Source organism: Callithrix jacchus, chromosome 5, assembly GCF_049354715.1.
Source record: "Callithrix jacchus isolate 240 chromosome 5, calJac240_pri, whole genome shotgun sequence".
Taxonomy (NCBI): Eukaryota; Metazoa; Chordata; class Mammalia; order Primates; family Cebidae; genus Callithrix; species Callithrix jacchus.
In genome coordinates this window covers 41,033,334-41,057,889 of record NC_133506.1, presented here as the reverse complement: position 1 = coordinate 41,057,889, position 24,556 = coordinate 41,033,334, and the positions used below count along the sequence as shown (strand labels likewise).

The window sequence follows — 24,556 nt, the reverse complement described above, 5'->3', positions numbered from 1 at the left end:
TGTATGCACGTTAGATTAAAAGGCCTGAGGAGAGAGCTAAGAGCACAACTGTAGACATGAAGGGACCCAACTTGCCATCGCAATACCCGCCCCTCAGGCCTGCACAAGCAACCAGCTAACAGACCTGAAGCAGTTGGGTGCAAGATTGGAGCACATCTGGGTAATGCCCTCTACCTTGGAGATCTTCCTGAAGGGGTTTGGGGGAGGGGGCAGGGGGCCCTATCATGCCAGCCTACTCTTCCCCCTACCTACCCTTCCTTGCAGGAACCCAGCTGGTCAGCAGGGGTGTTTCCTCCTATGGGTTTAAAGGCTGGAGACTTCATCAGGCGAGGGGAAAGAGGCAGCCCAAGGGGTTGGGGGCTTGCTGGTGGATATGCAGCAGGAGGTGAATGTGCCCCCTTGGAGGTGGAGCTCTACAGGGACCTGGGCTAAATCCTGGACACTAGAGGTCAGCCCTGAGAGTCCTACAAAGTGAAGGGCCTTTTTTCCTGGCAGTCTCCCCAGGCCCTGGACCTGCTTAGAGTGACCTGAGGATTCTTCTTCAGGGCAGAACATGGGTGGCTGATCCTCCTCAACACACATGCTCGTTCCCTCTACAGCTACAGGAGTGGGTTTCAGCCTAAGGTCTGGCTTGGCCTCATCTGCAACACAGCTGGGGGAGCTCCAACATCCACTAGCATTGCCAGTACACATCACCATGGCATAGACAGAGGCATTATTGTGACACTCATTTTATAGCTGAAGAAACAGATGCGGAGTCATAAAATAAGTTACAAGGGAATAAATCCTTGTCACCCCACTGCTTGGCTCCACATCCTTAAGTCTGAACTGTCTACCCTGAGTACCTCCAACCCTAGTGTAACTGCAAGGCATGACTTGTCTAAAAAAACGACCAAAATGCATTTATTTAATATACATCACAAGGGCTCAACGGAAGCTTAATTTAAAAGACAAAACAAAACAAAAATAACACCACAGCTCAAGATACAGAGTCCTATACAGAAATCACAAAAAGGACAGAGCACCTAAGGAAAAATGAAAAAAAGATGACACAAGGACAGGCTGAGCAGCCTGGGTCAGGGCTCCTGGCTGGTGACCTGCTTTGAGTAGGTTTCTTGCAGGTACTTCTTAAAAGCTGGAAGAGAACAGGCAGGTCTCAGTGAGTGATGGAGACAGGATGAGTTCATTTTTACTGTTTAAAATTTTTTTTTCTTTTCTTTTTGAGACTGAGTCTTGCTCTGTTGCTCAGGCTGAAGTACAGTGATGTGATCTCGGCTCACTGCAACCTCCACCTCCTGGGTTCAAGCGATTCTCCTGTCTCAGCTTCCCAAGTAGCTAGGATTACAGGTGCATACCACCACACCTGGCTGATTTTTTGTATTTTTTAGTAGAGATGGGATTTTACTGTGTTTCCCAGGCTGGTCTCAAACTCCTGAGCTCAGGCAGTCCACCAGCCTCAGCGCCCCCAAGTGCCGGGATTACAGGCGTGAGCCATTGCACCCGGCCTATTATTAATTACTATTACTACTGAGACAGTCTTACTCTGTTGACCAAACTGGAGTGTAGTAGCGTGATGCCTGCTCCCTGCAACCTCTGCTTCCTAGATTCAAGTGATTCTCCTGCCTCAGCCTCCTGAGTAGCTGGGACTACAGGTGCCCACCACCACACCCGGTTAATTTTTTTGTATTTAGTAGACATGGGGTTTCACCATGTTGGCCAGCTGGTCTCAAACTCCTGACCACAAGTGATCCACCTGCCTTGGCCTCCCCAAGTGCTGGCATTATAGGAATGAGCCACTGTGCCTGGCCCAGGATGACTTAATTAGGGTGAGCAAGAGGGCAGCTTGACCAGGGATGCAAAGGTGGGAGGAGTCTGAGGAGGGGTGGGTTTCCCAGCCTGGCATTCTCCCTCTGCTGTGCACCCAGGCCACTCTCTGGAAGGGCTTGCTTCCAGTGAGACTGGAGGGTATAGACCAGGCAATCTACTAAGCAACCTCTTAACCTGGGTTAATCCCACCTTCCTCCTTTTTGAGACAGGGTCTCACTCTGTTGTCTAGGCTGGAGAGTAGTGTTGCGATCGTAGTCCACTGTGACCTCGAACTCCTGGCCTCAAGCTATCCTCCTGCCTTGGCCTCCCCAATAATTTCCCCAAATTATTTAGAGACAAAATGTTTTATTTTGCTATAAAATAATTGCCATTTTATAGCAAATAGGAACACTGGGGCAGAAGCACAAGTGGGCTGCCACCAACACACCACCCTCCCCCAACCAAGTCACCAGGCTCTGTTTGTTTGAGGGAGCCTTTGACGGTTGGGGGAAGGATCACTCTGTGCTCGAGGACTGAGGACTCACCTGTGGGGTTTTTCCAGAGCTCAGCAGCATGTGTGTTCAAGGGACTATCGATGTTGGGTTCTATGGGTAGAGAGAAAGAGAAGGTCAAGGAGGTAGAACACGCTGACCCTGGGGAGTTCTGACAGACTCCCAGATTGCATGGGAGGGGAAGAGGGTGGTCTCTAAAGTCACCTCCTAGCAGGCTCTGGATGGAGAGCAGAATGGTCCTGACATCATACAGGGCAGACCACTTGTCCTTCAGGATGTCGAGGCATATGTTACCCTGGGTGTCCACATTGGGGTGGTAGCAGGGTGTGAGGAACTTCACCGTGGGCGCGTTGTAAGGGTAGCCACTGGGGAACTCTAGCGAGAGCTTATACCTCAGGTCTTCATATACCTGGCATTTGGAGAAACAGACAGACGCAGAGTAAGCTCTAGCAGTAGCCTTATATCCCAACCCAGGCCTCACATAAGGGGCTTCCTGGCGTCTTGAGTTTCTCTTGGAGTGGACAGTAGACAAACTGTTGAGCTGGTTTTGACGCTCCCCCCTACCTTTAAAATAATTTTAAAAATTTTAATTTTAGAGACAGGGTTTCACCATGTTGCCCAGGCCGGTCTCAAACTGCTGGGCTTATGCAGTCTGCCTGCCTCAGTCTCCCAAAGTGCTGGGCTTACAGGCATGAGCCACTGTGCCTGGCCTGATCTTTCCTCTTATCTGGTGGAGACATCAGTGATTCTTCAGTTTAAGAGTTGTAAATTGGCATCCTGTGCTTTAGTTCAATTAGAATATTAGTTGCTAATACGTAAAAATTGGATATTTGGCATAGACTTGGACTTCTGACTCATCTTAAACCTGATCTGCAGCAATGCGAAGCTGCCTTCTGGAGATCTGTGCCTTCCTACTGGCCAAAGTCCTCACTTCGCCCATTTTCTTACTGTCTGGCCACCTATAAACAGCCCTGCTTTAAACCCACCCTCTTATTGCACAGGGGAAAAGAACAAGGCCACATGACTCAGAGAATGTGAACATCACAGGGGGTGTGTCTTGCCCCATCAAAGGCTTTAAGCAGAGCTCCCACTTGGATCTCACCTCCCACCTTTCCCCAGACTCTGCAAAGCCATACTCACCCAACCCAGCCCTACACTTACTGTTCCAGCTGCTCCATGGATGGTCCCTACCCATTTGAAAAGGTTGTCTGATTCAGGGAAGGCAGAAATCCCTTTATCGCCAGACATCTGGGGAGGAAATACATTTGCTGGAGTGTGGAGTACACTTTGGGGCACAGCAAAGGTCGGTGGGTGAGACCTTTGTCCTTAATCACACACGCACACACACACACACACAGATATAAATGGGGTTACCCCATCTCTACCAAAATACACGCACGTGCACGAGCGCACACACACACTTGATCTGTCGTCGAGAATGGAGTACAGTGGCACCATCTCGGCTCACTGCAACCTCCGCCTCCCAGGTTCAAGCGATTCTAGTGCCGCAACTTCCCAAGTAGCTGGAATTACAGGTATGCATCATCACACATGGCTAATTTTTATATTTTTAGTAGAGACGGGATTTTGCAATGTTGGCCAGGCTGGTCTCAAACTCCTGACCTAAAGTGATCCGCCCACCTTGGCCTCCCAAAGTGTTGGGATGACAGGCTTGAGCCACCACACCTGGTCTCCCCTTAATCTCATCACACTCTTATTCAAAGTAAAGCTACCACATTCACAGGCTAGAAATACCAAGAAGGGTGGGAAGTTGGGTGTGGGTAAACTTGGTTGGGGCCGGGAAGTAGGCACGCACTCGACAGGCAGGGTCTTGAATGACTTCAGGCAAGTGCTTTAGAGATAACTTCATGTAGGGGGATGGAATTGGGAGGAAGAAACGGTGCAGGTGGGGTGTATGAACTTCTTCCCAGAAGGGAGCAAATTACATTCGTCTTTTTATTCCTATGTCTAGCAAAATAGCTGATGTAGGAAAGGAGGCTACTGATAATTGGGTGGAAGGGTGGATCAGTCGGCTGGGGTTCCGGGCACTTAGTCACTCACCATTAGGGTCATCAGCTCCTGCTGTAGCCTGCAAAAAGAGCATTGCGGGTTACCTGGGAGTCTGGTTGGGCCAGGGCTCTAGATGGTGCATCTCCCCCCACCTGAATCTCTCAGGGGGAGCAGTCAACTTCTCCCTTACCCTGTCCCCGCCAAGTCACGAGCGTGTTTGCGCTGCCTTAATTTAGGCCCACTCAGGGAAGGAATCAGGCAGCGCTCCTACCTTTCCATCCTCCTTAGGGAGAACCTCAAAGAGCGATCTGAGCTCCTGTCGTGTCCCCCATCTCCCAAACTCACCCGCGCAAGGAGGTGGGAGTCCTGGAAGTCTCCGCCCTCGGCACCCATGCCCAGGGGAATGCCAGGCCCCGAGTTCCTGGCGTGTTCTGCACCCGCCTATCTCTTGCTCCAGAAGGAGGCTGGGGGTCCTAGAAATCTTTGCTCTGGGTCCCAATGCCTAGGGATGGCAGGCCCGACGAGTGGTACTCCGCACCACTCACCTTTTGCCCACGGGGCCCCGGGCGGCGCCCCCGCTCGGCTCGGCTCCTTTACGGGCGGCAGCGACGCTAGTGGCTGCTGGGTCGCGGTTTTGGGAGGCCATCCGGGCGGCGCTGGCAGAGAGACAGGGACTCGGAGAACACGACGGCAACTGCAGGGCTGCGGGCCCGCCCGCCTGCGTTTGAATTGTAACCCTCTGTGGGCATCGGCCAATCAGTGGCTCGCTTGGGTTTGATCCAGCCAATGGGACGCGCCGGAGCGCTCTGTCGCTGCGTCACTACTAGACCTACCCACCGGCGCACCAGTATTGGGCGGCAGGATCCCGCTTCTGACAGTCGATTGGTAGACGAGGCTGCCATTAACTAACGAATCCGTAGCACATTGGAAACGCTTTGGAAAACGCTGACCATTAAAGGGCCAAGAAAACGTCCACGTGGGATGAACTCTCCTTAAGGCTACAAGCCTTACTCCGCCTGGGAACATCCAGCACGCCCAGCCTTGATCCCATCTACCTCGGGAAAGGAGTGCCTCCAATCTTGCCACACTGGTACCCTTCCCCCAAACTGGAAACCTCTGCTCCTCCCCACTGTATAATCGCCTGTTTACCTTTGCTGGGTCCTGAGTATCTGAAAATCCCAGCGAGGGGAAAATCTAGAGGCTGATGGCCAGAGCAGCAGGCTCCCTATTAGAAAACGGAGGTTCATACATCTCTGCATTTGACAGAAAAAGAAAAGACAACACTGATTCAGGCTGGGCGCAGTGGCTCATGCCTGTAATCCCAACACTTTGGAAGGCCCAGGAAGGAGGATCGCTTGAACCCAGGAGTTCAAGACGAGCCTGGGCAACATAAAAAAAGAATAGGCTGGTGAGGTGGCACAAGCCTCTAGTCCTAGCTACTGGCAAGGCTGAGGCGGGAGAATCACTTGAGGCAGAGGCTTCACTCTAGCCTGGGCGACAGAGCAAGACTCTTGTCTCCAAACAAACAAAAACCTCAGTAACACAGGTTCATATCCTGTATGTCCTACCTCTCCAACGGGTATTGTGTGACCTTGGGGCAGATTCCTTAGTATCTTAACCCGTAAAATGGGAGCAATAAAACCCAGCTCTATTTTTCATATGGTCTGTCATCAAACCCCACAGGATTAGCCATCACATTCTGCCATGTCCTTACATTAGCTGGGTAAAGAAACTACAAACCGGGACAGGAAAGAGGTGCAAGATACATGGTACTCCCTGCTTGGTTTCATCAAGCCTGGGTCTATACTGTTATGGGTGAGGTTATCTTATCCTTTTTTCCTACACCCACTTCTAGAGCCCTTGATGTTCTGTCAGTTTCCGCAAGACAGAGGGAACAGCAGGTTCACCATCTGTGTTTATTACAAACTGTTTAATTGCTCCTTATCCCAATAACTTTACAAAGAAAGAACCACATGCCAGTCTGGGGGTGCTGTGCAGTGAGTCACTACAAACTTGCTCAGGCACAGCTTAATGCCACTGAGATCCATCTAGGAGCAGTCCCAGTGGTGGCCTCAGCCGTGTGAGGAAAGAGGGCTTTGAAGGAGGGTTGCCAAGTGTATGTGGCCTGGGGCCCTGGCCTCAGGTCTGTGGTGGTGCTTCAACAGCACGATGCTCATTCTCTGTCCGTAGTGTCTCCATATATTTTCTCATCTTCTCCACCATCCAGGAGGGTAGGACAAAGGATTTCAATTCTTCTAGCTTCAGGTCCAGGCATCCTCTGGAACAGACAATGAAGAAGGAAGTTGGGGGAAGTGAGGATGTAGGTCCTGCCTCATCCTAGGGGATACTTTGAGGCAGGGGGAGAAGGGGCAAGAGGCCCACTGGTTTTACCTGTAGTCATCACTGGCAGCAAGGTCCCGGATGTCCTCCTCAATGAGGAGGTAGGCCTGGGGCAGAAGCAAGGGAGAGTGGTCACTGCCTGACTAATTTCATTCCAACTCAGTAACACTTCATTACACATCTGCTTAATGTAAGGCCTGCTACTTACTAGGTGGAAGAGGGGGATGTGGTTTGCAATTTAGTAAGGAAGAGTAAGTGGGGATAGATGGGAATGGCTCCTTGAGACAATCTTTTACTAAAGTAGATGCTTTATGGGTGGGAGAATAGGGAATAGTGACTTATTTATAGCCTCCTCTTTTAGAAAAGGACCCATTTCTCTCTTGAATGGTGTGGTGAAAAAATTAAAAAAATAAAAATAAAGAAAAAAAAGGGACCCACCATTGCTCCTCCACCTTTTGGTTATGATCAAATGTATAAAAGGACCCAAGGTTGGTGATGACAAAACGGCAAAGAATGTCAGCAAAATATACATGGAAACAGGAAATCAGGAAGAGGAAACCATATGTTCCCTCTGAGGACAAAGATAACTTGGTTTAGAACTTTGTAGCAAAATGGAAAACATGATAACTGCCCTGCTGTCTAGTAATTGGCCTGTATTGTACTGAGGCCTATAGAAATGCTTTGTCACAATGCCTCGATCTACAGTGGGTGAGGGCCCTTTTGTGAACATTAACATATAAGAAGAGATGTTTGTCACATTAGAAAGCCTTCTGTGGGGCTGGGTGTGGTGGCTCATGCCTGCAATCCCAGCACTTTGGGAGGCTACGGTGGGAGGATCACCTGAAGTTGGGAGTTCAAGACCAGCGTGACCAACATGGAGAACAAGGTGAAAGGGTGAAGGGGCAAAGGGAGACCCAGGAACAGGGAAGGGAACCTGAGGATTACAATGTGCTCTTCAGCATGAAGAAATGGGCCTTAAAAGTCTCTCTTCTCACATTGGTCAGGCTTTGGGAGTCAGATTTGGAGGTAAGCTGTCACCCACATCCAGAATCCTGGTTCCCAGGTGGGGTGGGTCCCTGGCAATGGCACATGTGAATAATGCTTACCATCTTGCCCCCTGTTGCCCGCATGTGATGCTGCTCAGCCAGCCAGTGCTTGTCCTGGGGGTCAGCTGCATACTGTAAGGGATGAAGTTGTAGAAGTATTAGCCTCAGGTAAGGGGTTCTTCTCATTTGGTCCTAGAGCATACTCTTGCCCTTTGAGCAGTCCTTACCAAAAGTCCTTGTCTCCTAGCATGGTGGCTGTAGAGGGTTCATTAATATCTTCAGAGCAAGCCGAGCCAAGCCCAGAGGGCAGATCATGGACCCAATTCCCAGAGACTTAGTATACTCCCAGTCCCCAGTCCCTCTGTCAAAACAAAGCACCCTAGCAACTGGTGGGACTGATAACTATTATTTGATAGTTTCCTCTTTTAAAAAGTTATCTGAGGTGCCTTATAATGTCTGTGATTATTATGGTGACAATAATAAAACAAGAATTAGGACACCTCAGGTACTGTCAGATGCAGAATAGCATCATGGTTAAGAACCCAGTTTTGGAGTTACAAATAAGGTTTGTTTGTTTATTTATTAAAACACAGTCTCACTCTGTTGTCCAGGCTGGAGTGCAGTGGCACTATCGCAGCTCACTGCAATCTCCACTTCCTGGGTTCAAGCTATTCTTCTGCCTTAGCCTCCTGAGCGGCTGGGATTACAGGCATGTGCTACCACACCTGGCTGATTTTTGTATTTTTAGTAGAGATGGGGTTTCGCCATGTTGGCCAGGCTGGTTTGGAACTCCTGGCCTCAAGTGATCCACCCGCCTCAGCCTCCCAAAGTGTTGGGATTACAGGCACGAGCCAACATGTTCGGCCCAAATAAGCCTGAAATTCTGGCTTCTAGGCTGGGTTTCTTTGCACCTGGCTGAGAAACTGGGTATTGGTCTCTATTACCTCCTGTGTATTGTCTGAATCTTTTTACAACAGAAATGGGTTTATATATTATTTCTATAATCAAAAAGTTTAAAAATGAAAAATATTTGAATAATGTCTTCTGAAGGACAGAAAAATGGGCCAAAGATATAACAGGCAGCTTACAGAAGAAATACACATAGATTCTAAATGACTGAAAAGATACTTATAATCACTAGTAGAGAATTATAAAGTTGGGCCAGGAGCAGTGGCTCATGTCTGTAATCCCAGCACTTTGGGAGGCCAAGGATGTTGATCATTTGAAGTTGGAAGTTCGAGATCAGCCTGGCCAATATGGTGAAAACCCGTCTCTACTAAAAATATAAAAATTAGGTGGGCGTGGTGGCACATCCCTGTAATCCCAGCTACTTGGGAGGCTGAGGCAGAAGAACTGCTTGAACCTGGGAGACGGGAGGTTGCAATCAGCTGACATCACATCACAGCACTCCAGCCTGGGCAACAGAGGGAGACTCTGTCCCATTAAAAAAAAAAAAAACAGAGAGAATTGTAAAGTGAAACAAAAAAAACCATTTTCTTTCCAGTTATTGGACTGGAAAGATTAAAATGAGAGGTAATAACCACTGGTAATGAGAGTATGAGTTGGGAGTTTATTACAAATGGTGGATTTCAGAGTTGGGAAATTATGCTAATAATAATCAACATTTATTGAGCCCTTGCTATGTGCCAGGCATAATGCTAAGTGCTTTACTACACTCTGTTAGTTAACCTTGGTCTATCACTGTTCCCATCTTATAAAGAACAAAAACAGACTCAGAAATGTGGATCAATTCCCAGACTTGAGCTAGTTAAAAAAAGGAAAAAGAAATGTGAAGCCATTTGTTCAAGTTCATGCAGCCAGTAATGGAATGAAGCCTGAAGCCATATTTTTAAGCATGCTGAAATGGGAATTCAAAGTAGGTCCAAGAGCATATTGATTTTGGGGATGATACAAAGAAAGCTCTTGGAGGAGGTAGATCTTAAAGAATAGTCAGCCAGATAAGGGTGGGAGAGGATGCCACCCAGGTAAAGGGAATAGCAAGAATGACGACATCAAGAGAGGGAAACAAAGAAGGAGCCACTGGGCAAACTTTAAGTGTTGAGATGCAAGGATCTCAGACTGGAGAAGACTGAACAGGTAAGCCTTTCAAAGAACTTGAAAACTTGCAGAGAATGTGGTAGAGAAAGCCGTGGTTCTGGGATCCCACAGGGGCTGTGGAGTTCTGGCAAGGGGTGCCAAGCTTTATGTAGAGGTGCAAAAACCATGTGTGGAACACACATGTACCACGATTTTCCTAATCTATTTTGATGCTGTTGTGAACCAATAAAATATAAAATCATCTAAGAGGGCAAGTGAGTTTATGATTTCCTTTATTATTCCCTCAAACAGTGTGGATCAAAACATAGCTGCTCTCAGGAGTCCCCTCTTTGAAAAGGCACAGGACCCTGCCTTGCTCCAAACTCTGTTTTACAGACAGCCAAATATAGTAGTGGTTAAGAGCTCAGGCTTTGGTGAAGACAGACCTGAGTTTGAATCCTGACTCACCACTTCTAGCTGAATAACTGTGGGCAAGTCACTCAGCCTTTCTCAACCTCTGATTGTTTTGAATTGGTGAAATAAGGATGGCAGTACTTATTTTTTAAGATAATGTAAGTGTGGTATTTAAAACTGTGTTTGGCGTACAATAAACATGCAGGGAAAGGAGCTGTTATTACTGAGGCACAGAGGTGCTGAGTAAATCATGAAAGGTAAGTGAATGGCAGAGGTGCAGCTAGAACCCGGATGTCATGACTCCCAGATCAGTGTTTGTTCTAAGCTTCTCTGTACCGTGTGGAGTTCCCAAACTACTCCCAATCCATGGCCTGCTTTCCCCCCAGCCCTCACCTACCTTAAAGAGGTGTGGGTGCTTGATGTAGATTCTCCCTCTGGTGCCCCCCATCCCCAGGGCCCTGAAAAGTAAAAGCCAAGTGGTAAAGATTCTAGAAAGTGCAGTTCCTACTAGTGAACTCCAGAGCTGTTTCCTTTACCAGTGCCAAAGCTCTTAAACTTACTTGTTGGCTCGAGATCCCAATACAAAGGTGGTAGATTCATTCAGGCGAGCTGGGTCCCACTATGGAAAAAACAGAGAAGCTGGTGAGGGTGAAGTTTAAACTAGTGGGCAGGACAGAAACACTCCTCCCCCTGCCCTTTTCTCATGCTTACCCTTATCTATTATTCAATCAACAGTGTACTCCAAACACTGAGTACTCACAATATGCTAGGCCCTGTCTGTGCTAGATACTGGGAATAAAGAGATGAATAAGATACAGTCTCCATTTTCTAGGGCGCCACAGACATATGTACAGATAATTATACCATGATGCGATGAGGCAATGACACAGGTGAGTGGAGAGTCTGAGGGCTGCCAAGGGGAGGGTGCAGCCAGGAAGGCTTCCTTAGAGAGGTATTTCCCAAGTTAATTCTGAAAGGGTGAGCACAAGTTGGGGTAAAGGGGGTGAGGAACAAGGCAATTCCAGACAGGGGGCAGCATGTGCAAGGACAGGTGAGAGTCGGCTTGGCATGCTGGAGAAACTACTAGTAACTCTCTGTTGCTAACAGTACAAATTAGGGAGTGGCAATTGATGGGGCTGGAGAGGAAAACCCAGAGGAGCTGGAGGTCCTATGAGATTATGTTCAGGGGACTGCATTTTATTTCTTCTGTAGGCATTGGGGAATTACTGAAGGCCTCTAAATAGGGAGTGAGAGTCAGATTTACTTTAAAGATAGCTTAGTTGCTGGCCAGGCGCGGTGGCTCAAGCCTGTAATCCCAGCACTTTGGGAGGCCGAGGTGGGTGGATCACGAGGTCAAGAGATTGAGACCATCCTGGTCAACATGGTGAAACCATGTCTCTACTAAAAATACAAAAAATTAGCTGGGCATGGTGGTGCGTGCCTATAATCCCAGCTACTCAGGAGGCTGAGGCAGGAGAATTGCCTGAACCCAGGAGGCGGAGGTTGCGGTCAGCTGAGATCGTGCCATTGCACTCCAGCCTGGGTAACAAGAGCAAAACTCCGTCTCAAAAAAAAAAAAAAAAGAGATAGTTTAGTCTTCTAGCAATGTAGATAATGGATTTGAAGGGGCAAGATGACAGGCAGGGAGAACAGTTGAGAGGCCGCAGTGGTAAAGCAGTTGGAAAGCTGCTAATGCCTGAGCTAGGGCAGAAGTAAGGATGAAGAGAAGGAAATAGGAACTGCAGTATGTTTAAGAGGAAGAATTGTCCAGGACTTGAGTGGATGTTGGGAGGTGAGAAAAAGGAGGAGGCAAAGACGATTAAAATAAGTAACATAAAGAAGGGCTGTCAGGAAAGATTCTGATTTCATGTTTGGATACGCTGAGTCTGAAATGCCTATGGAGCCTCCAGCAGAGTGGTCAAGTACATAGTAGGATATACAAGTTTTAAAGCAGAAAGAGAGGCATGGGATGGACAAAGAGGTATGGGAGTTTTAGAACATGGTGGTCCCTGAAACCATAAGAGTACATGATTTAGATCATCCAGAGAGTTACTTTAGATGGAGCAGTGGGCCAAGGAGAGAAGTCTGGGGAGCATCCATTTATGTAAACCACTGCTGAGGAAGAACTCATGAGAAAGAAGGGATGTTTAGAGACGAACAGAAAGATTCAGGGGAATGCAGGATCATTATTCTAAGCGAATAGGGTTTTAGAGGAAAGGCATGATTACCAGTGTGAAAGCAGAGAGGGCCAGAAGACAAGAGGTGGACAGCAGCTACTGGACACAGCCTCAACGAGGACAGGGATGCTGTATCAACATTACTGGAGTTCCATTGATGATTTTATTTAAGAAAGGATCTCACTGCTACAACAGTTTGCAAACAACTGCTCTGGAGGCAACAGAGGCTAATGGTTAGAAGCACAGAATCTGGTGTCAGTGGGTCTTGGGTTTGAGACTTGGCTCAGTCACCTACAAGTTATGTGACTCTGGGCAAGTCTCAAGTACAGTAAGTGTATAAGACAACTGAATAAAATAATTTTTGACCACGGGGAAGTTGGCAGAAAAGGAAACTCCTCATTTATAGAATGGTTCACAGAATTGATCTCCTAAGTTTTTTACAAAGATTAAATGAGAGAGTCTACACAAAAGATTTAGGACACTGGCTGATACATACTAAGTACTGAGTAAGTGTTAGTGACCACTAGCTCTTACAAGGAGCAGGCTTCAGCAAAGATTCAAGGCCTCTCTTTGTTTTGGCTCTAACACCAGTTCCTACATAGGATCCTCTCTGAGTCAGTGTGGCTGGAGGTGGAGAGGGGAAGATGGCTCTGGAATGGTGTGCATGCATCCTTTGCCCTCTGCCCCTTTCCGTCGTGGTGGGTCCCAGAGATAGTGGGACTATTTCCTGGGATAGTGGTCACCGCCATGCTCACATAATCATACCTTAGGACCTTCCCGGCGAATTGGTTCACAGGATTTTGGTTTCCATCTGCTTGGAAGGAAAGAATAAAGGTGAATTCTCCAAGGTGAGACCTAGGACTGAATTCAGGCTTGCTGGTGATGGTAGGAGTTCCTCACATACTCTCACTTTAGCCCTGGGCATCCTCCTTCGTGGTGACACGTTAGAGGAGGAGCAAAGGGAAAAAAGCACTGGACTGGAAGCTATTCTAGCACTAGCTCTGCTCTTACACAGTTGCATGAGCAACTCTAAGAACCTATGAGTGGCAGTTTTCTCATCTGTCAAAAGAGACAAGAGCAGTAACTGCCCTACCTATCTTGTATTTGTGAGAAATAAAACTGCTTCATGTAGGAGACACGTCTAAGGTATGACAGTGAATACTATCCCATCTACTAAGCCAGTGGTTTCAAAAGAACCCCAAGCCCCTGAACCAGACCAGTGTGGCTTGATTTGATTTATATATTGGGCTTCCATGAAAAGTTCTGTTTGAAAAAGATTCTGCTGCTTCAAAATTTTTTTAGAAAGTGGGGCTGAAGGGTGGGTTGAGGGGGAAGGAGGGATGAACAGGTAGAGCATGGAGGATTTTCAGGGCCCTGAAAGTGCTCTGTGTGATATCAGAATGGTGGACGCACATCACTATGCATTTGTCTACGTTCATGTGTAACACGAAGAGTGAGCCCTCATGGAAACTGTGCACCCTGAGGATCAAGATGAGTCAAAGCAGCTTCATCAAATGTACCACTCAGGTGCCTGGTGTTGATAATGGGGGAGGCTGTGCATGTGTAGGGGCAGGGAGTATATGGGATATGTCTGTATCTTCCTTTCAATTTTGCTGTGAACCTAAAACTGTTCTAAAAAAATGTATACATACATTTGAAAATGACCATTTTGGAGGCAATAACTATATGACATCAGGCAAGTAATTCTCTGAGTCTGTTCTTTTTTTTTTTTTTTTGAGATGGAGTCTCACTCTGTCGCCTAGGCTGAAGTGCAAGGGCACAATCTCGGCTCACTGCAACCTCTGCCGCCCGGGTTCAAGCAATTCTCTGCCTCAGCCTCCTAAGTAGCTGGGATTACAGGTGCCTGCCACCACACCCAGCTGATTTTTGTATTTTTAGTAGAGAGGGGGTTTCACCATCTTGGCCAGGCTGGTCTTGAGCACCTGACCTCGTGATCTACCCGCCTTGGCCTCCCAAAGTGCTGGGATTATAGGCATGAGCCATCGTGCCTGGCCTCTGAGTCTGTTCTTTATCTGAAAAATTAATGATATATTCTTTAGAGGGTGGCTATAAAGATTAAAAGGTAAAGTATGTAAGGTATTTAGACCAGTCATAAGCATTCAATACATGCTAACAATGACAAACCTCTGGTGTTCAATCAAGCTGGGCCAGACTGTTCAGGGGATAAAACAATTTCCTCCTCACTACCCTCCTTCCTCACCCCTCAAACCAGGGTACCCTCCCTCCATGATGACTTAAGCGGATGGATCTGATTTTACCAGGCACAGAACCCTGGCCTCTTTTCCTTCAGTACCCCTCTCTCCATCTGCTCCCTTAGGGTCTCACCACACTGTTGGTCCCTACTCACACCACGCCGGCAGCTGCTCGGTCGCTTGACAGGGTGTGTCCAGGAGGCCGTCCTTTCCTCTGCCACAAAGAACAGCTGTCAGAGGCCTGCCCCTGGGGTTACTCCCCATACCTTGTGGGCAGGTCCGGGGTCACTTGGTAGAGATGGTTTTCCAAAGAGATCAAATGATATTTGACAGGGACAGGGAGAAAAACTACCTCTCATGCCCAGGAAGGCTCAAAAAGGCTTTGAGGAAGTCTAGTACTTTGTGGAGTGAAGAGCCATTTTTTTCTCTTATTGGTAAAGAGCCTTTTTTGAGAGACAGGGTCCTCTGTCACTCAGCCTGGAGTGCAGCGGGATGATCATATCTCACTGCAGCCTTGAACTCCTGGGCTCAGTGATCCTCCCACCGCAGCCTCTTATGTAGCTAGGACAACAGGCATGTGCCAGAATGACTGGCTAATTTATTTTTTTGTTGTAGAGACAGGGCCTCACTATGTCACCAAGATGGGTCTCAAAACTCCTGGGCTCAAGTGATCCTCCCCAGTTTGGTCTCCCAAAGTGTTGGGATTATAGGCATGAGCCACCACGCCTGGCCTGAAGAGCCCTTTTCAGCTAGAAAATAAAACAAGAAAATGGTTTACCTTTTTAGGAAGGGGGCTTCCTCGATGGGCACATTCTTCTTCTGCCTGCCGGCCACGCTAAAAGAAAACGGAAGGGAGTTAGCAGAAGGCCAGTGTCTGGGAGCTGCAGGTCTGCTGGAGTTGCAGAAGACAGAGTCCTGGACTACAGCCCTCCAGCCCTGCTCTGACCCAGGCCACAGAAGCCCATCTAGAATGATGCTGTTTGGACCTGGTCCTACAAATGGAAGGTACCTGAGACCTCCCTGGACCCACATATTTCACTTGCTTCCTAGCCTGAAGGACCTCTCCCTCCAATACCCCAGAACACAGTGACTCTGACCTTTATTCCTGGAAGCTCATGGGTCAATCTGGGTACTACTTTTTCTCCATCTGAAAACAGTAGTTTAGCCTGAAGGGAAAGAGAGCAAGTGTTACCAGTTACTGTTTCTGTGGGTAAGCATACCCTATCTACTTCCCTCTTTTTTTATTTGGAGACAAAGTCTCACTCTGTTGCCCAGGCTGGAGTGCAGTAGTGGCTCACTGCAACCTCTGCCTCCTGGGTTCAAGCACTTCTCCTATCTCAGCCTCCTCAGTAGCTTGGGATTACGGGCATGCCACCATGCCCGGCTATTTTTTTTTTTTTTTTTTTGGCATTTTTAGTAGAGGTGGGGTTTTACCATGTTGGCCAGGCTGGTTTCAAACTTCTGACCTTCTGATCTACTCGCCTTGGCCTCCCAAAGTGTTGGGATTACAGGCGTGAGCCTCTGTGCCTGGCCTGCTGTCTTTCTTTTAATAAATATTGAGTACATAGGACCTAAGTGCTGTGAACACAGCAGTAACTAGGACAAGCACTTGTGGAGCTTATATTCTGTGGGTGACCTGCATAATAAGCACAGAAACAAACATGGTAATTGTGGATCATGATAGATGCTGTGAGAAAAAAAGAAAAAAACCCAGACAGATGTGACAGAGAAACACCAGAGTGGGAGGGCTACTTTGAGGGAGTAGCCAGGGAAGGCTTGCTCAGAAGATGGGCCTCTGAGTTGAGGTGTGAAGGAGGCTGTAAAGCGTTTCAGCAGCAGGGAGGAGTGTGGAAGACTGAAGGTGCGAACACCTCGCTCATTTGAGGAAGAACAAGATGGAATGGGCAGAGGGGAGATGGTGCATGAGCAGGGGCCTTGCAGGCAGGTGGAGAATTGGGTTCATCTGATCTCTGCCAGTGGCATTTGACTGCGCTGAGGGCTCCCCCTTCTGGAAACACTCTTTTCTACACACTTCCTTGAGTTCCTCCTACTTCTCTGGCCAGTCTTTCTTAGCCTTCTTTGCTGGCTTTTCCTCCTCAGTCTTGTTCTTTTCCCCCATCGCCTCTCACTACATATTCTATTTGCTCTCATTTAGAAATTCCCACAGCTTCAATTAATATCTATAAACCATGAGTCCATAATTTTTAAAGTCTTCAGCTGTAGACAAAAGCTTATCGTCTGAGCTCTAGACTCACATACCAAATAGTCTGCACCATGTCTATGCTTGGATGGCTCACAGCTGCTAATTCATAATTGGATTCAAAGTTCTCCAAACTTTGTCCCTTTTCAGAGTGAAGAAGTCTCAATGTGTAACTGTACATACATTTGTGCGGTAATCTAATTCATACCTGTCTGTTAACTAGGCTGTAAGTTCTATTAGAGCAGGAAGTTTGCTCATTTATCATCTGTTCATTCATTTAGTCAATAATTCAGCAAACTCAGTGCATATACTAAGAGCCATATTCCAAGGCTGGGAATACAGTGGTGAACAAGATTAGTCCTTAAAGCTCAAGATTTTAGCAGAGGTAGGAGTGCAAGGAGAAGACCTCTCTGATATTTAAACTAAGATCTGAAGAAGGAGCCAGCTATATAGAGTTAAGGGTAGATTACTCCAGGTACTAAGAACAGCAAGCGAAATGGCCTGAGCTTGTTTAGAGGACCAGAAAGGAGTTCAGAACAGCTACAGTAGAGTCAATAAAAGGGAGGTGAGATGAAATGAAGTTAAAGAAGCAGGCAGAAGCCGATCCAGGTAGGGCTCTGTGGGTCATGGTAAGGCATTAGGACTTTATTCTGCCTAAAACAAGAAAGTCATTGAAGAGTTTTAAAAAGGGGAGTGATGGCCGGGCACGATGGCTCATCCCTGTAATCCCAGCACTTTGGAAGGCTGAGGTCAGGAGTTTGAGACCAGCCTGACCAACATGGAGAAACCCTGTCTCTAGTAAAAACACAAAATTAGCTGGGCATGGTGGCGCATGCCTATAATCTCAGCTACTTGGGAGGCTGAGGCAAGAGAAGCACTTGAACTTGGGAGGCAGAGGTTGCAGTGAGCCAAGATCCTGCCATTGGACTCCAGCCTGGGCTACAGAGCAAAACTCCATTAAAAAAAAAAAAAAAGGTGGAGTGACATGATCTAATTCATCTTTACAGAGATCAGTCTGGCTGCTGTGAGAAGATGATTGGAACTGGGTAACAGTGAATATAGCTCTGGACTGAGATATAAATGTGTCAATTATGAGCAGCCGAATTGGCTTCAAAGCCACAGGACTAGATGAAAACACCTATGAAAACAGTGAACCACGAAAGAGAAAGGGTTTAAGGATTGAACTTGGGAAGGCACCAACAGTCAGAGGTTGCGGGGGGGCGGGGCAACGGAGAAGAGTAGGCGATAAAGTTAGAGCAAACAGAGGAGTGTTCTAAGAAACACGAAACGATCCACTGTGACAAATGACACCGTGAAGCTAAGTTAAGGACAGTTAGGGACCACAGTAGGGACAACATGGGAGGTTACTAGTGACCCCAACAAGAGGGGTTGCAGTGAAGTAGTGGGGACTGAAGTGAAAACAAAGTGAACAGAATGAATGGGAGGAGAGAAAGTGAGCCAGTGACTATTGGCGACCTTTCCTGATGTCTCCCTATAAAAGGGTGACACTAACAATTTCTATTAATAACAGCAGCTGACACATGTAAACTGGTTCTCTACTCTCTTGGGAGCAGTCATTTATAGACCTGATGTCATACCTCCTGACCACACCAGAGAGGCAGGGAGGCAGCACGGTGCTCGTCCCCATGATACCAAACAGGGCCGTGATGACTCAATCCACCAAGTACTTGCAGAGATGAGATGAGACAGATCTTAGCTATTCTAATTACTGTGTGTCTTAAGCCATTTCTTTTTTTTGCTTGCCTTTTAAAAGTTTTTCTAGCTTTATTGAGGTATAATTGATAAACAGAAATGGTATATATTGAAGGTGTACAATGTGATGAACTGACATACATATACACAGTGAAATGATTACCACATTGAAATCAATCAACACATCCACTGCTACCATTTTGTGTGTATGGACACTTAATATCTATGGTCTCAGCAAATTTCAAACAAGAGATATGTGGTCACCATGTAGAAAAAACTGCCCATAACTTGTTCATCTTATAATTAAAAGTTTGTACCCTCTGATTATCCTCCTATTCTCCCCTCCAGCTACTGCCATTGTACTCTTATCTTCTATGAGTTTGCTAAGCCACAATTTCTTCATCTATAAAATAGGAATTAAAAGATATCTGCTGTACATGGTTTCTTCTGAGACATAAAAAAACTAATGCATTTACCCTGGTACCTGACATATAGTAGCTACTTCCCTTCCCTTGTTTGTCAGCAACAGCCTCAAGCCTATCTAGATATGTGGCTTGTTGGGCATTCCCCAAAATACCACTGACGATAAGATCACATTTCTTTTTTTTTGAAGTTTCACTCTTGTTGCCCAGGCTGGAGTGCAATGGTGCGATCTCAGCTTACTGCAACCTCTGCCTCCTGGGTTCAAGCGATTCTCCTGCTTCAGGAGTAGCTGGGATTATAGGCATGTGCCACCACACCTGGCTAATTTTGTATTTTTAGTAGAGACAGGGTTTCTCCATGTTGGTCAGGCTGGTCTTGAACTCCCAACCTCAGGTGATCCACCCACCTAGGCCTCCCAAAGTGCTGGGATTACAGGTGTGAGCCATCGCAGGCCAGTCTTCTTTTTTTTATTTTTATTTTTTAAGACAGAGTCTTGCACTGTCACCCAGGCTGGAGTATAGTAGTGGCATGTTGGCTCACTGCAACCTCTGCCTCCCGGGTTCAAGGGATTCAAGTACCTCAGTGTCCCAAGTAGCTAGGATTACAGGCGTGCACCACCGCGCCCAGCTAATTTTCATATTTTTTGTAGAGATGGGCTTTCCCCATGTTGCCCAAGCTGGTCTCGAGTGATCTGCCAACCTTGACCTTCCAAAGTGCTGGGATTACATGTGTAAGCCACCACGCCTGGCCTAAAATCACATTTCTTGTCAGAGGCTCAAGAGCTAAACCTTGTGCCTGCATCTCTTGACCCCCTTGGTCTCACCTGCTCCAGGCAGCTCCGACAGGCCTCCTGGATCAGCTGCTCTGCATCCACCTCTTCTCCAACATTGTCTCGCACGTTGAGTGCTGCCTTCTGGAAGAACTAGGGCAGTACAACAGAGGACAAGGTCAGAAGCCCTGTTAATACACATTGACCTAAAGGAAAAGGAATATAAGGTAAGCTTTTATCCTAGCCTCATACAGAAGAAAAAAGTGATTATGAGCAAGGCTTTGGACTTGGTCAGATTTAGATTCACATTTTAGGCTCTTCCTCCTCCCTTTATTCCCCCTCTTAAGGATATAATCATGGAGGGGCGCAAAAGATTAATGTGTAAACAGTGCAAAAATCAAAGAATAACCTAAATGTCTAAATTAGCTTAAATAAATGATGGCATATCCACACCATGAAATGCTATGCAAATATTAAAAATCACAATAAAGATGATATAAGAGAATATAGTTTTGACATGTAAAGATATTCATGATATACCTCAAAGTGAAGAAAGGAGGCTGTAGAATAGCTTAGTTAATGTGAGTCTTTTAATGTAATATAGCACAAGCAAACACAGAGACAAAAGAATCCTAGAGCTATATACTGATGTAACAGAGGGGGTATTGTAGGTGACTGTTTTCTTCTCTTGGATTATCTATATCCTTTTGCTTTTTATAATTTACATATATTTCTGTAGAAGAAAAAAAGAATGCCTGTGTCTGAAGTGAATAGGCCAGGGTAGGCCAGATGATATTAAGAGAGCAGAAAGTCCTAACTGAATTCTGACTGCCCAGTCTGAAATTAACATCTATAGGATGGAGAGGAGTGAGACCTGACAAAGGCACCAGGAGGCCTGCAACCCCAGTTGGCTGTGAAAAGGGAAGGAAGAAAGTTTCTCTGCTGGGTAAGCAGGAGAGTTTGAGCCTGAATACATGAGAAGGTAAGGTGATGAGGTCCCAAACACAGCTATGAGGCACCTGGAAATGTACTCGTACAAATAGTCATCTCTAAAAGATGTCTAGTTAAGTAATGCCTAGAAAAAGTGTCAGTTCTCTCTGGGGTATAGGAAAATTCTGGAACCTAAACCCAGCACTTCTGTTGTGAGAGACAATTATGGGAATGTACTGCCATTTCATATTTAGCAAGGTTAAATGCCTCTGTTGTTAACATCAAACCAAGGAGAAGAATGCTAATGGACTGGATTAGAAACTTCAGGAGTTTTAAGAGGAAGGTCTTAAAACTTCAGGCCAAAGTAAATGATCAGATGAGTTTAATTTAAAACGAAAACCTAAAAATTGGAGATGAATACTGGTGTTCAATATCAACTAACTGAAAGCCAGTTAAAATAGTTTAGGTACTTTACAACCAGCCTGTGAGGTGGGCAGTGTAATGGACATATGGTAAGTATAAGCCATCTCAGGATTCGAGAATGAAATCAGATCATGGTGCAATCTCGCCTCACTGCAACCTCTGCCTCCTGGCTTCAAGTGATTCTTGTGCCTCAGCCTCCTGAGCAGCTGGGATTACAGGTATGGGCTACCATACCCAGCTCATTTTTGTATTTTTAGGAGAGATGGGGTTTTACCATGTTGGCCAGACTGGTCTTATCTCCTGACTGCATGATCCGCCTGCCTCGGCCTCCCCAAGTGCTGGGATTACAGGCGTGAGCCACTGCACCTGGCTGGTATAACTTTTCTAGAGAGCAATTTTATTGACAGAAAGATAGGTTTTTGCATATACCCACCAATTCCATTTCCGGGAATTTATCCCACAGCAATACCCTCACAAGTAAATAAAGATGTACATTCAGAGTGTTCATTGTAGTATTATTTGTCATCGAGAAAAACAAAACATTCTGAATATTCTAGGGGGTAGCTTATGGAAGCCAGTCCATCAAATAGACTACTTTGCCAATATTACAAAGGAATTGGGGTGAACTATTATATACTGACTTAGAGACACGACCAAAATACTTGACAGTAGACCAGGCGCAGTGGCTCATGCCTGTAATTCCAGCACTTTGGGAGGCTGAGGAAGGAGGATCACTTTAGGTCAGGAGTTTGAGACCAGCCTGGCCAACATGGTGAAACCCTGTCTCTACTAAAAATACAAAAAAATTAACCAGGTGTGGTGTGCACACTTATAATCCCAGATACTTGGGAGGCTGAGGTGGGATGATCACTTGAAGCTCAGAGTCTCCTCTTTACCAGTCCTCTATTCTTTCTACTGTTACCTTGTGCACTGGGGATCCCAAAGCTGCTATGCATGCCAGTGGCTGGGATATAAGTCCCATGTAGGGTCATCCTTACCTTGTCACTGTTTACAGAGAGTAACTGTTTGTTTATTGCTACATCCCCAGTGCTTGGAATAGTGCCTGGTAGTATGGTAGTGGCTCAATAAATACTTCTTTTTTTTTCTTTTGAGACGGAATTTTGTTCTTGTTGCCCAGGCTGGAGTGCAATGGCACAATCTCAGCTCACTGCAATTTCCACCTCCCAGGTTCAAGCAATTCTCCTGCCGCAGCCTCCCGAGTAGCTGGGATTACAGCCATATGCCACCACACCCAGCTAATTTCATATTTTAGTAGAGACAGGGTTTCTCCATGTTGGTCAAGCTGAGCTCCTAACCTCATGTGATCTGCCTGCCTTAGCCTCCCAAGGCGCTAGGATTACAGGCATGAGCCAGTGTGCCCGGCCTCCCTTGTTATTCTTTTATCCTGTGTCCCTCACCTTCATGTACTTGTTGAAGACAGTCTGGATCTCCTCATTGATGCTAGGCTGCAAGACAGCACGAAGCAGATCCATGGAGATGGCAGGATCTGTGAAACTGCATTCAGGAGGGAGACAGGGTGAGGGAGCATGTCCCAAACATATTCTTTCCCAGCCTGCCCAGTCAATTTTGGACATAGAATCCTTTGACAATACTAGACAGCTTTTATTGAAAACTAGCTACATGCTCTGATTTTGTGCAAATCACAGAGGCATGACTTTATTTCATTCTCATAATAACTCTATGAAGTGGGTATTTTCTTTCTTTCTTTTTTTTTTTTTTAAAGAGATGGAGTTTCACCATGTTGGTCAGGAGGCTGGTCTCGAACTCCTGATCTCCTGATCCACCCACTTTGGCCTCCCAAAGTGCTGGGATAACAGGTGTGAGCTACTGTGCTCAGCCGTGGGTATTATTTTCAAAGTGTTTTCTTTTTTTTTTTTTGAGATGGAGTTTCACCCTGTCACCCAGGCTGGAGTGCAGTGGTTTTTGGCTCACTGCAACGTTTGCCTCCTGGGTTCAAGCAATTCTCCTGCCTCAGCCTCCTGAGCAGCTGGGATTACAGGCGTGTGCCACCACGCCTGGCTAATTTTTGTATTTTTAGTAGAGAGGGGGTTTTTCACCATGTTGATCAAGCTGGTCTTGAACTCCTGACCTACGGTGATTCATCCGCCTCTGCCTCCTAAAGTGCTAGGATTACAGGCGTGAGCCACTGAGCCCGGCCATCAAAGTGTTTTTATGAAATATAATACAGAAAAGTCTATACACTTTAATGAGTAATTACAGTGAACATCCATTTCACCACTACCAGCATCCCAAAGGTCCATCTTGTGCTCTCTCCCTTTTCTGAGGAAGATACTATTAATCACTCTTACAGTTGAGAAAATAGGGGCTCATCAGAGTCTGCACAAGAACACAGTTGTCTGACTCCAGAGCCTGTGCTCTTAAACTCCATGCTATCTGATCTCTTTAGAGTCCTCAACCACAGAGCCGGTGAATATGAGGGATCTTAGGTATTGTTTACTCTACAACCCATGTCTTGCACCCTTTCCCATTTTGTACATGAGTTCAGAGAAGGAAGTGAATTGACTAGCTCAAAATCACACAGAGTTACAGAATCGGAGTCTCCTCTTTCCCAGTCCTGTGTTTTTTTTACCGGCTGTAGATCTCCATAGCCTTGTGCACTGGGGATCCCAAAGCTGCCATGTAAGCCAGTGGCTGGGATATAAGTCCCATGCAGGGCCAGCCTTACCTTGTCGTCATCTGTGAGCGGCGGCCTCTCCGCTGCACCTGCCGGTGCTTTATCATTATGTTCCAAGGGTTCTGTGGGGGACCAAGTGAATAAATATCACTGCGGTTGGTGACATTGGGATGGGGTGGAAGTGGAGGGTGGGTATGAAGTTAAATCTAGACATCCCTGTTTCTCAGATTCGACACCATCTCTCCCACCTTGGGGTAGCGGGGGAGGATAACAGTTGGAAGGCCTCCGCTTTGCGCGCCAGAAAAGAGGAACAAAGGAAGTTTCCTGCCTTAAAAGTCCCTACCCCGCCTTTCTGGCACGGCAGGAAGAAGGGAAGCAGTGTATACCGTGGGTCAACTCTGTGCCAGGTGATGTACTGGGCGCTGTATCCGCCTTTATTTTCCCATCCCACAACTTTATGAGACAGGTACTAACCATCTCCATTTTATAGAAGAGGATCCTAAGGCTCAAGGGGTTGACAGAATCGGCCCACATCACCTAGCTAGGCGGGCGGCACCAGAATTTGAATCCAGGTCGTCGGGCTGCGAAAACGCCAACCCCTCTGCAGCTCCAGCCGCCGCATTCTCTCGCCCGCGGGCCAGGGTCCCAGGAAACCCGAGGCCCTGCCCTGCCCGAGCCCAGGCCTCCCCCGGGGCGCCCTCACCGTGAGAACCAGCTGCCCCGCTCCGCCCGCATCCCCCAGCTCCAAGCCGCCTCGCTCGGTCCCGCTGGGTCCCCGCGGCTGCTCGGCGTCGCCAGTGGCTCCCATGGCGCCCCCGGCCCCTACTACTTCGCTCGACTGTGCCACCGGCCAGAAGGTGGCTCCGTGACGTCACTGAAGCGCGCTG

At 47.0% G+C, this 24,556-nt stretch overlaps 1 protein-coding gene and 1 pseudogene across 1 annotated transcript; both read right to left on the bottom strand.

Annotated features, from left to right (window-relative positions):
• Positions 1-881: 881 nt before the first annotated feature.
• LOC100393667 (ubiquitin-conjugating enzyme E2 C) lies at positions 882-5,026 on the bottom strand (annotated as a pseudogene).
• Positions 5,027-6,230: 1,204 nt separating this feature from the next.
• On the bottom strand, positions 6,231-24,545 carry DNTTIP1 (deoxynucleotidyltransferase terminal interacting protein 1). The gene is made up of 13 exons (XM_035298712.3): positions 24,373-24,545; positions 23,721-23,791; positions 22,432-22,528; positions 19,715-19,813; positions 15,653-15,721; positions 15,334-15,390; positions 14,711-14,769; positions 13,108-13,153; positions 10,726-10,784; positions 10,563-10,623; positions 7,775-7,846; positions 6,720-6,775; positions 6,231-6,606 (listed from the first exon to the last, which is right to left on the bottom strand). Exons 1-13 carry the CDS (start codon positions 24,475-24,477, stop codon positions 6,468-6,470), a joined length of 990 nt encoding a protein of 329 aa, XP_035154603.1. The 5' UTR covers positions 24,478-24,545; the 3' UTR covers positions 6,231-6,467.
• Between the last annotated feature and the right edge of the window lie 11 nt (positions 24,546-24,556).

Bases quoted from the DNA above. Each gene is read 5' to 3' on its own strand.
- DNTTIP1 (XM_035298712.3), bottom strand. From the start codon at position 24,477: ATGGGAGCCACTGGCGACGCCGAGCAGCCGCGGGGACCCAGCGGGACC. The intron at 23,792-24,372 runs GTGAGGGCGCCC...GGTCCCCCACAG, and splicing joins CGGGGCAGCTGGTTCTCACG to AACCCTTGGAACATAATGAT. The intron at 13,154-14,710 runs GTGAGTAGGGAC...CCTTCCAAGCAG, and splicing joins CGAGCAGCTGCCGGCGTGGT to ATGGAAACCAAAATCCTGTG.